Below are 12,498 nucleotides of genomic sequence, written 5' to 3' on the forward strand. Positions count from 1 at the left end.
AAATGGTGCTGTGGATGTACCTTGTGTGTTTTCTTGCATAGATTCCGTATGTATCTGGAGTTTCATGGATAGCGTGAGAGTAGATTGATTGGTGATTTTATTATTTCATCTCTGAGAGAACATTGCAATTGTTTCTTTTTTTTAATTGAAGAGGTATCTTCACAGTATCTCAGTGGGAAAATAATTATGGTTAGTACGTTATACAGTCTATCTTCTTGCTGGACCTTTGTGCGCATAGTTCTGTTGGAGGAACACAATAAGGTTGATAATGCGAAGAAATCCTTAAGATTATATCCAAGTTAATTTGAATAACAGTTCTAAATATTTCATTAGTGCCTGGGTTGGGATGTGACATCACGTAATCACTCAACTAGTCATTCTGAAGTTGATTTTAATTTGTCATGATGCTCTGCTACTGTCAGAGTTGTTGTTTGTGTACTCAGATGATTGAATATAATGAAATAATACCGGTGAAGTAAGTTCTTAACTGTTCAGTAGCAGGATAATTGTTTAATGATCCACACATACAAACTGTTCTATATTTCAGCCTGATTTTCGGATAGCTGCTACAGGAGTTGTGCTTGATTTAGATAAATCTATAACAGTTGTGAAGAAATTAAAGCTGACGGGTTTCCCATTCAAAATTTACAAGAACACTTCATTTATTAAGGTATGTGCTTCTATTAATGCTGATAGAATAGATATTGGAAAGAAACACCATGTGAGGTGCTCTGGTTCTTCCTTTGACACTTCTACCCACTTCTACCCAAATCAATGCATGTATGACAGTGTACTGGGTTTTATTAGGGTTCTTGATCTCTTCCTTTAATTTTATTTTCTCAGGTATATTTGATACAGTTTGTAAAAACATCCATTATTTTTCAGAGAATATAAACTATTATTATCTCTGTTAGTCTTTCTGAAACCTCCTGTTGTGCCAATTACATTATTGTCCTCCAGGGAGTGTTATAAAAGTGGCATGTGGATAATCAATCAGTCAGTTTTCCTGATGCAAGATCTCCGTAGAATGTTAATTGAGTCCTGTTCATTCTTTATCCAGTCTTGGTTCTACAAAAATTACAAACTGTAGGATAAAAAATGAGCTCCTGCAGAAATTGGGACTTACCTGCTGTTGTGGAGCTGACTGTGGGAAATGCGTGGTACAGGACTGAATTTGCAGAGCCATCCAGCTGTTTTTAGTAAGGGAAGTAGACCTTCAAGCATAAAAATCTGGAAATAAAGCAATTTAGGATTTGTCTGCCAGGTGCTAGCAAGATGCCATGTTCTCTGAACTGAACAATGCACTTATTTACTTAATCTTTAAGTATGTGAATAGTGTGCTTGACTTCTATGCTAGTGTTTTATTAAAGCAAAAACACATGGGTCAGTGTTGTGTTGCATTAGAACCTTGCACCTAGTAATTTAAGTTACTTATACTTCATGGACATTTGTCAAATCTTATGTTACAAACAGATGCCCTTTTAAAAGAATAGATGGTTTAAAACTTATTTATTTCATAGATTTCATAGACATTAGGGGCTGGAAGGGACCTCAAGAGATTATTAGGTGCAGCCCCCCCCCCCCCCGCCATAGGTGGGAAGTCAGCTGGAATCAAGTGACCCCAGCAAGAAATAAATCCAGCTGGTTTTTAAGGAACCCAGAGTAGGTGCTTGCACCACCTCTGGTGGGGAGGGGTGGTCCAGACCCTGGACACATGCACGGTAAAGAACTTTTTTCTAATATCCAGTCTAAATCGGCCTTTCTGGAGTTTATGGTCATTAGACCTTATTATCCCTTGGGGAGCTCTGGTGAACAGATGCTCTCCCAGGTCCTGATGAACCTCTCTTATGAAGTTGTAGGCTGCCACCAAGTCCCCCCTGAGCCTTCTCGTTTTCAGCCTGAAGAGTACCAAGTCCCTTGGCCTTTCCTCCAGGCCTTGGATCATATGAGTGGCTCTCCTCTGGACTCTCAAGCTTCTCCACATCCTTCCTGAAGTGGGGGGCCCAATACTGGATGCAGTATTCCAGCTGTGGTCTCACCAGGGCCGAGTAAAGTGGGAGGATGACTTCCCTGGTTTTGCTTGAGATGCATCGGTGGATGCATGCCAGAGTTTGGTTAGCTTTGCCCACCACCACATTACATTGGTGGCTCATATTCATCTTGTGGTCATTCAAGACCCCCAAGTCCCTTTTGGTTGTGGTGCTAGTAGTATAGGCTGAGCCTGTAAGTATGCTGAGGGATCTTCCTGCCAAAGTGCAGCACCTTGCACTTCACTTCACAAGGGACGGGATTTTGGGCTGTTCAGTCCATCAGTGCCATCCAGTTTTGGTTGTCCCACCTTGAGAATGTGTCCAAGTCGGCTTGTGTCCCCAGCCTGTCCTGCAGTGTGGTGGCCCTCCCCTATAATTTGGTGTCATTTGCAAATTTGGCCAGTTCATATCTGACTCCTGAGTCTGGATTTTTAATGAAAATGTTAAAGAGTACTGGCCCGAGTACGTAGCCCTGGATACACTGGTAACACTTCACCATGTTGATTCACTCCCTTCAACTAGTACTCTTTGGGTCTGACCACATAGCCAGTTGTCTAGCCATTGGACTGTATGATGATCTAGGCCACAGTTCCCCAGCTTAAACATGAGGACATCATGGGGAACTAGATCAGAGGCCTTCTTGAAGTCCAGATAAATGACGTCCACATCATCTCCCTTGTCCAGGGCATATATTTCCTGGTCATAGAAGGAGATGAGATTGGTCAGGCAAGACCTGCCAGTCACAAAGCTATGTTAGCTGGCATTTAGAAGCTTGCCTTCTGTTAGTCTGGCGTTCATGGATCCCTTGACAACTTTCTCCAGAATTTTTCCAGGGGTGGACATCGGATTGATTGATTGGTCTATAATTTCCCAGCTCATCCCTCCTCCCTTTCTTGTAGATAGGGACCACATTGGCTCTTTTCCAGTCATCCGGGACCTTGCCTGAATGCCATGATTTTTCAAATATCCTTGCTAAGGGGGATGCAGTGATGTCTGCCAGCTCTTTCAAGGCCCTCAGGTGCATTCCATCTGGGCCTGCAGACTTGTGAATGCCCAGTTTCTCAAGGTGTTCCCTCACCTGATCCACATTAATTTTGGGTCCATCATCTGCTCCTAAATTGGTTTGTGCCATTCCTAGCAGTGTGATCCTCATGGGAGGGTGAAAAACGGATGCGAAAAAGTCATTTAGGAGATTGGCCCTTCCTTGGGCATCTGATGTCATTTGCCCTGTTGGATCTCTCAGGGGCCCAATACTGTCCTTGTTCTTTTTCCTACTTCCCACATATCTAAAGAAGGACTTTTTGTTGTCCTTGATTCCCGTAGCAAGCCTAAGTTCAATTTGTGCCTTGGCTTTTCTTGACTGCTCTCTGCAGGTATGGGTGAGTGCAGTGCAATCCTCCTTGATAATACTTCCTGTTTTCCAGCTGGTGTCGGCTACTCTTTTGAGCTTAATGAGATCCACCAGTTCCTTATTCAGCCATAGGCGCTTCCTTGCTCATTGACTGCATTTCTTGGGAGAAGGGATGGTTTTGCCCTGTGCTTCAGGGATTGTTTTTGAGTGATGACCATTGCTCATGTACTCCCTTTTCTTTGGGGGTATGGCCTCTGATTGCCTGACTGACCAGTTCTTCCAGTTTGCAGAAGTCGGCATTCCCAAAGTTAAGGACTTCTGTTTTACTGAGGGGTTTGCCTGCTTTTTTGGTGAACTGAGAAGGTGACCAATTCATGGTCACTGTCGCCAAGCTTCCCCTCAATCCACAGGTTGCTCACCAGGTCCTCCCCTTTAGCCAGGACTAGATCCAGCAATGCCTCTTCCCTAGTTGGCTCATAGACCTCCTGGGTTAGGTAGAGGTCATTGATGCATGTGAGAAAACTATGCAACCTGTCAGATTTGGCCATGCGATCACCCCAAAAAATCTCAGGGAAGTTGAAGTCTCCCATGACAATCAAGCATCAGGAGCATGTGGCTTTGACAGTTTCCCTAATGAATTCCCAGTCTAGGTCTTTCTCTTGGTTGGGGGGTCTATAGTAGACTCCTACAAGTAAGTCACTCTCCTTGTATCTTGGCTCAGAGGGTCTCAAGGCACCCTTCCTGGTTTGGAAACTCAGTCTGCAGGGAGGTGAGCTGATCTTTGACATAAAGAGTAACATTCCCACCCCTCTTCCCCACACAGTCTCTCGTATACACAGTGTAACCCTCTACTGCCACCGACCAATCATAGGTGGAGTCCCACCAGGTCTCCGTAATTCCTACAAGGTCATAGTCATTATCTCATGGGAGAAGAGCCAGTTCCTCATGCTTGTTTCCCAAGCTCCTGGGGTTTGTTTACAGGCAGTTAAGTCTGCCATGTGAAGCCCAATGCTTCCTTGAGGGACAGTGTCAGGGCAGTGTAAAGTTACTGTGTTAAGAACCTTTCCTTTTAAGGTGTAGATTAGATCTTTTTTCATTAGATGATTATCTTAATATGCTTGGCAGTATCAGTTTAAGTTAAGGGTGACATTTTAAGATCCTGATTCCTTGTTTATGTGAAACTGCTAGCAGATGGTGGTACTTGTGTGGCCAATACAAGTCCATGTGGAGGGTAGTATTGCTACTGTATTCACAGTATGCCTAACGTCTTCAATTAATGACCACATGTAATCCTTGAATGTCCTAGGGAATGTTCAACTCTCAGTTGGAAGTGGCAAAATTTGAAGGTGCAGCCATTCGCACTGTGAGTGGTATTCGAGGGCAGATCAAAAAGGCTCTTCGGACACCAGAAGGAGCTTTCAGGGCAACATTTGAAGACAAGTTGTTAATGAGTGGTGAGTTTTACTGCCATATAAGATTAATAGGTGATTATTACCCCATAACTTTTTTTCCATTTCTGATACTGATGGCAGCACTAGCTCCTCTTTTCTTTAGAATCTCAAGTAACCTGAATGTGGATCGAGAGAGAAAAGAACCTTTTGATTATATATTACATATGCAATAAATGTACCCATGACAAAAACTGATGGAAAATAATTGCTTACTTAACAGCAGCTTTCTGTTAGGTTGTTCTTAAGAAGCAGAAAAAAATATAGATGAAAATCTGTTTAGGTGATCTATTTATCAATGTTAGTTTGTTTTCTACCAGACTTTTTGGTATATTTTGCCTGGACACTTAAACAGAGGCAGCACTTAATGGCATGAGTGCTAGAAAGGGACTTTATAAATAATCCAGAGAGTGTTGATAAAAGTGTCTTAATAAATTCTTCTCTGGTCTTGTGTTTTGAAACAACAGATGAGTTCATATTTAGTTTATAGCACAACTGTGAGTGATAATATTTGTATATGGCCATTGGGTTTTAAGCTGTTATCTCCTGGGGTGGTAGTTTCTGGATGTCGAAGTTGTACTAGTAGAAGATAATAGGGAGTAGTAGATAATTCTGCTTACAACAACATAGAGAGGAAAAGACAGTATTTTTGGATGTGATGCAGAGATAGGCAGAAACTATACACTGCTATACACTGATCAGTTTTTTTTAAATTAAGTAGGCATATCTAGGACAGTGATATTCAACTTCTGGCTGTTTAGGAATCTACAGCTCTTGGGATATCTGGTCATATATACATATTAGAGTAGATCTTAAAGTATTAGAACATGCATTGCTTTGCCAAAGATGGTAAGAATGGTGTATAAAAGGAGTCCTGTCTAAAGTAGAGGTGAAATATTAGCGTCAGGTGTGTCACTCACTTGATTATCTTAATCTTTATTGGAAGTATTAATATAGCAAACCATCTTGTCAAAACTAAACAAATATTTTTTTTCTTTCAGACATTGTTTTTCTGAGGACTTGGTATCCTGTTTCCATCCCAGCTTTCTATAACCCGGTAACATCCTTGCTAAAGCCAGCAGGTGAGAAAAACACCTGGACAGGAATGAAGACAACTGGCCAACTGAGGCATGAACGGGGTTTAAGAATAAAGCAAAACAAAGATTCCCTTTATAAGGTATGTTTTATACTTCTGTGGTCCACAAATAAGAAAGGTTATGTAATGTCTTTGAAAGGTACCCTTGTGTTCTCACGTGTGTGTGTGACTGTGCCCAAACGTGTGGCCTGAGATGTGTTTGTTCACATACATCTCTTACTCACAGTGTAGTTTTAACCACTGTTCCTGGTAGCAGTGCAAAATGACAGTGGAGAGTGAGGGTGATGATTGTGTGCTCAGTAAGGACACATCACAGAGTGACCCACAGAATGAAAAATGAGAAATCTACGAGGTCAGTCAAATGAAACAGCCTTGGGGATTGAAGACTTCATATTAATCCAAAAAGACATTGCTCCTGCATTATTTGGCTCACGTCTATAGTCCTATAAACCATGTAAAAAAAATCTTTGAATATCCTCTGGTGATCAGGGCGTAATTTCAGATCTTGTCCATAAAAAGTAACGAGACTTTGTCGTACACAGGTATAACCCATCATTCATAGTCGAGAATAAGAATGTCAGAGAGAGAACAATGTTTTTCTAAAGTGTCTGGAAGAAATGTTATTTGGCAGAAATACAGCTCTTATATATCTGATTAATTTTTTTTTTCAGCCCATAGTGAGGGAGAAGAAGCATTTCAATAAGCTCCATATTCCCAAGGCACTTCAGAAGGCACTTCCATTTAGGAACAAGCCTAAGAATTATGAGAAGAAAGCTAAGCTTTCAAAGGACCAGTGGAGACCAGCTGTTATCAGAGAGCCTCATGAAAAGAAGGTAATCGTGTTTTATTTCAAAACAAGCTGTATAAAAACATTTTTGCTTAGATTATTTTTGGCATTTTATTTTAACTTTGGAGTCATTTGAATATACAGGTATTGCTAAAGACCTGTCTGACATTAAATCACCCCAGCTGTTCATTTTACTCCAACAATGGAATAGGGCATATATCCTGAATTGGTTCTGAATCAAGTTGCTTAAATATTGAAGTAAAAGATTGACATTAAAATGGCCAAACTGTGACTCAAGTTCTACTAGAGTCTAGTCAATTTTCTCAGTGTTTAAGAATGTTTAAGTGCATTTGTCTTGTCACATGAAAGCCTTAGCTTTTGTTGTTTTCTTTTCTTGTACTTATTCTGCAATTATTTAGTGACGGAGAGGTAATGAATGCCAGTAAAGGTAGTGCACTAATCTAGGATCTGGTGAAAAATAGAGTTTATAGGAGCAAGAGGAACTAAACCTTAATTTAGCTTTCCTGTCAAATTAAACAGTCTTAAAATTATAAGCTTTAAATAGTACCTTTTGATTCAGGCGTTTCTGAGAATTTCATAATTGATAAGCCATTCAACACCCATTCCATTAATCACTACAATTATTCCCATTTTACAAATGGGAAAATGGAGGTGCAGTAAAATGAGTTGCTCGTCCAAGATTTCCACTCTTCATGTTGTTTGTTAAAGACTGTTACTTAGCATTTACCAGGAATAATCGCATCTTTTCTTCACACATACATCATGGGAGCTTTCCAAAATGTGTACTTATTGCAGAATTTTCCTGTTTCAGATATCAGCTCTACTTAGTGCTTTGGGTACAGTCCACAATTACAAAGTGAAGAAAGCCAAATTAAAACATCGTGAACAGCTTAAAAAATACCTCAAAGTGAAGCACAAGGAAGAGGAAGAGAAATTTAAAAGACAAAAGGAAGCCAAGAAAAAGCTGTATAGAATTATTGGACAAAAGGAGAAAAAGAGACAGAAGTCAAGCTTGAAAGGATCTGCTGGGGGAGAGAAGTGACATCTGGAAGATAGATAGCTATGCAGCTTCCTGTTAAAGACAGTCAAAAGATGGTATCTACAACTGTGCTGTAGACTAAGTTGAACTTGCTTTGAAAGTGCAAGGAAAATAATGCAAATACTGACCTTGTTTATGTTCTCATCATATGGAAATGTATATAAATAATATTTTAAATTACAAATTTTAGGTTTTTTTCACTGTTATACCAGAGAATGTAGTATTTCACAACAGTCATCTTCGCACAGTACACCATGACCATTAAAAGCCTTTTAGTGTTAATTAGTGAATATCATTAATTTATAAATGGATCACCTGGATTTCAGTGGTCTGTCTTGGATTAAGATTTAAGGTTGTGTGAATAAGAATGTTTCAATTTTTCTCTGTGCTGGTAATGTCATTTTTTAATTTTACCCTTTGTCAGACCTTCTATGAAAAGGTAAGAAGATCACGGTTAGTATTGGCAGCTGGGTCCAGAGGGCAGGAAGTTTGTTTTATGGCTATGGTATCATAATAAATGTTGCACATGTAGCCATTTCCAGCTTCCTAGATCTTGTGTTCCTGAACATAAACACTGCAGACAAACTACCCTAGCCAGTGCCCTTCCTGTAATTTGAAGCCATGTTTTCAAAAGGAACAAATGTTTTTTCCAAGGTCTCCCATTCATAGTCAGTGTTTAGGCACTTCTTCATTTAAACTGAGGCTGGAACATGGTAACATCTATTCCACATGCAAGTACTTTTTGGATCATCTTTGAGTGCAAAGTGCTTTTTTTTTGTTCACCCAGGATCTTTTGAGAACACCCATACCACTTATGGCTGACCATCTCAGTTGTTGGCATCATTTTAAACTGTTTCCAAGGTTGAGGTGGGGATGGAGAGTTCCAAGTGTGTTCATAGATTCATAGATTGTAAGGCTGGCAGGGACCTTGGAAGATCATTGGGTTCAGCCCCCCTGCACCAGGCAGGAAAGACAGCTGGGGTCAGCTACCCCAGCTAGGTGACTGTCCAGTCTCCTTTTGAAGATTTCCAGGGTAGGTGGTTGCACCACCTCTGGAGGGAGCTTATTCCATAGTCTGGACACTAACTGTGAAGAAGTTTTTCCTAACATTGAGCCTGAAATGGTCTTCCACCAGTTTGTGGCCATTACTTCTGGTTTTCCCCTTGGGTGCCCTGGTGAACAGATGCTTCCTGAGTCCTTGATGTTGTACTCCCCTGACATGGCAGTAAGCTGCTACCAAGTCTCCTCTCAGCCTTCTCTTTTTCAGGTTGAACAGCCCCAGGTCCCTCAGCCTTTCCTCGTATCGCTTGTTGTGCAAGTCCCTGATCATACAGGTGGTCCTTTTCTGGACACTCAAACTTTACCATGTCCTTGTTAAAATGTGGTGCCCAGAACTGCATGCAGTACTCCAGCTGTGGTCTCACCAATGCCAAATAGAGTGGAAGAATCACTTCCTTCATTTTGCTGGAGATGCATCAATTGATGCATGCCAGAGTATTATTTGCCCTGCTGGCTCATATTCCTACTGTAGTCTTTTATTGCCCCCAGGTCCCTTTTCATTCGTGGTGCCAGTCAGTTTGGCTCCACCAAGGCTGTAGGTATATAGGGTCTTGTTTGTCCTCAGGCGGAGCACTTTACATTTCTTAATGTTGAACTTCATCTGGTTCCGACTCACCCAACTTGCAAGCCTGTCTAGGTCCACCTGTGTCTGTAGCCTATCGTTAAGCGTGACCACGTTTCTCCATAATTTGATGTCATCCACAAACTTGGCCAGTGAGCTCTTCACCCCCACATCCAAATCATTGATAAAGATGTTGAAAAGTACTGGACCAAGCACTGACCCTGCGGGACACTGCTGCCATCTAGTCAGGGCAACACAGATCCGTTCATTAGGACTCTCCGAGTCCTACCCAGCAGCTAGTTTCATACCCACCTGACTGTCTCACAGTTAAGCCCACAATCCTCCAATTTTCTCATGAGAATCTTAGGATACCAGATCAAGGGCTTTTTGGAAGTCAGGGTATACAATGTCAACCTCTTCTCTTACCCAGGTGGCGAGTTACGTGATTGTAAAAAGGAGATGAGGTTGGTAAGACCAGACCTACCTGTGACAAAGCCATGCTGGCTGTCATTCAGAATCCTACCTTCTGCAAGCCTATCACACATGGACTTCATAATGAATTTTTCCAGGATTTTCTTGGGGATAGAAATTGGGTTAATCGGCCTATAGTTACCCAGGTCCTCCCTCTTTCCATTCTTGAAGATGGGCACAACGTTGGCCCTCTTCCAGTCCTCGGGGACCTCTCTGGAGCACCACAAGTTTTGGAAGAGTTTCACCAGGGGCTCCACGATAATTTTGGCCAGCTCCTTCAGCACTCTCGGGTGGAGTTCATCTGGTCCTGTTGACTTACATGTCTAATTTCTTTAATTGATCACACACCAGATTTATGCCAACAGTTGGAAGTCAGTCATTTCTGCCCTGCTCATTCTGTACCCTGTCTGGCAAGATTTTCCCCTTGGTCCAGTGAAATACCACTGCAAAGTAGTTATTCAGCAGTTCAGTTTTCTCTTGCATGCTGGTTACCAGCTGTCCTGAGTTGTTGAACAATGGTCCCACACTCATTTATTTTCCTCCTGTTCCCTACGTATCTAAAGAAGGACTTCTTGTTGTCCTTGATTCTTGTTGCTAATTTAAGTTCAGTTGCTGCTTTAGCCTTTCTAATTTGTTTCCTACAAGTGAATGCAGTTGTTGTGTAGTCCAGCTTGGGGCCTGTCCCAAGCTTGCATTGTTTGTACGCTGCCTCCCTTCTAAGGAGGACTCTGATTTCCCTGTTTAGCCAAGAGGGCTTCCCAGCCCTTCTGGTACCTTTCCTCTGCATAGGAATGGACTTCCTTTGTGCTTCAAGGATAGTGTCCTTAAGGAACAACCACTCTTCATGCACTCCTTTCTCCTTCGGTCCCTGGTCCCACAGCACTGCCCCTACTAGTGACCTGAGCTTGTTGAAATTTGCGTTTTTGAAGCCCAAAACTTCAACCCTGCTATCTGATTTGTCTGCCTTGTGACAGACAGTGAACATTATGGTTTCATGGTTGCTGTCACCCAGGCTACCCTCTATATTTAAGTTGATCATGTTAATCTAACACTGTTGAAAAATGTCTTGGATTGTGGGACAAAGTTTTGGATTCTAAATTCTTTGGAAAGCAGGAGGGATGATTTTCATTCTGTGATAAACACCACCAATTACAATTATTGGCACTTGCCTCATTTTAATAGTTCCTCCCCAAACTGGCAATGATCTGATAAAATCATTTGGGGTCTGTAGTTTCTCAGGATCTCATTCAAAAAGAAATTATAATATAATATTATAATGCAGTTAAACCCAGAGACCCTAATTGTGGATCAGGACTCCATTCTGCCATTATTTTATAGCAAAATATTTATTGAATTTTTTGGTTGTAGATTTTTTTGCATGAACATTTACATTCCAAGATCCTGTTATTTAATCTCATAATACAGGGAAGAAAACTGCTCACCTTGTTAAAATGGTGATTCTGGCCAAGCTTTTATACACAGCAGGTCACTAAAATGATATGTGCATATAACTTTTTACCTTTTAAAGTAGGTAAGGAGTCTGTGGCTATAAAGAGATGCATGACTTGCTTACAAATAAGAGCAGGCCATTTCTGTTAAATCGCCACCATTAAGAATGTTGTATGCATTCTCTTGCTGTCATCTGAGTCAACTCCATTAAATATTATTACTGCTTCATATTGCAATTTTGCTTTGGCACCATTGTGCTAGGCACTATACAAATATATATATATAAAAAAATAGACAGTTCACCCTAACACTACCAGCTTGATCTGTCCTGATTTACATGCTGCCATTAGTAGCTTCCACAAAATGTGTTTTCTGCATTCTGTTTCAGTTCATGCTACTAGGTTGTGGCTGTTCCTGGCAAGCTGCCTGTGCAGCCCTTGGCTATACAGTGTTTAGGTTTCCCTGTTTATCTTAAATAAAGACAATCGTCACGAAGTGTTTTTGAACTCTGATCAGCATGCATTGCAGCGTGCAAAGGTTTACTGATAGTACCTTTACCAGCAAAGAAAATGGAGATGAAATGGAAAGCAGTCTTTTTGCTTTTCATTGCTGTGAGATTCACTCAGAGCACTGGTGCAGGTAGGAAAACATATTCTCTGGATGATCAATGAGAAAACTGGATTCTGTTTAGGTATATCTTACCCTTTTGTTACGTACTCAGTCTATTGTAAAGGAGGAATACAGTTTCTTAAATGAAAGATTTTTTATATGAAAAAGTAATAATTATTATACCATAAATTTATGTGGAATGTGTGGTGTATTGTGATCAATGTCTTCAAGGGCTCATTTTAATTAAGTCTCACTTTGAGACTTATGATCAAAGCTTACCTTCTCACTGAGGTGGTGCTGCTTCGTCTAGATATGTTTAACTGTTCCCCTTCTAGGCTACCTGAATAAACATGAACATATTACCTATTTCTATGGTTCTGTTTCTACATCTAGGTGATAACATCCCTATAAAGCGCATCAAGACCTGTGGACAAATTAGCAGTGGGCTATATGGGCTCTTTTATATCAGTATGGAATGTGATTTATAGTTCAGCTTAAAGTGATTTAAACTGCAGTCTCTTAAGTTCATTTAAACTGGTTGAAACCCCGTAGAAATTTTTAATGAAATCAGTTTAA

The 12,498-nt window shown here is 40.8% G+C and overlaps 1 protein-coding gene across 1 annotated transcript in view; it reads left to right on the forward strand.

Moving 5' to 3' along the window:
• The window catches only part of BMS1 (BMS1 ribosome biogenesis factor), a 41,634-nt gene extending 29,136 nt beyond the window's left edge, over positions 1 to 12,498 (forward strand). Inside the window, exons 19-23 of the mRNA XM_090057347.1 lie at positions 548 to 670; positions 4,688 to 4,835; positions 5,831 to 6,006; positions 6,597 to 6,758; positions 7,545 to 12,498. Of these exons, the coding sequence (XP_089913473.1) occupies positions 548 to 670; positions 4,688 to 4,835; positions 5,831 to 6,006; positions 6,597 to 6,758; positions 7,545 to 7,775 (840 nt within the window). The 3' untranslated portion in view covers positions 7,776 to 12,498. The remainder of the gene's footprint in view (positions 1 to 547; positions 671 to 4,687; positions 4,836 to 5,830; positions 6,007 to 6,596; positions 6,759 to 7,544) is intronic.

The sequence above is a fragment of the Crocodylus siamensis genome, chromosome 7 (genome assembly GCF_052110815.1).
Source record: "Crocodylus siamensis isolate JL-2025a chromosome 7, ASM5211081v1, whole genome shotgun sequence".
In the NCBI taxonomy this organism is placed as follows: Eukaryota; Metazoa; Chordata; order Crocodylia; family Crocodylidae; genus Crocodylus; species Crocodylus siamensis.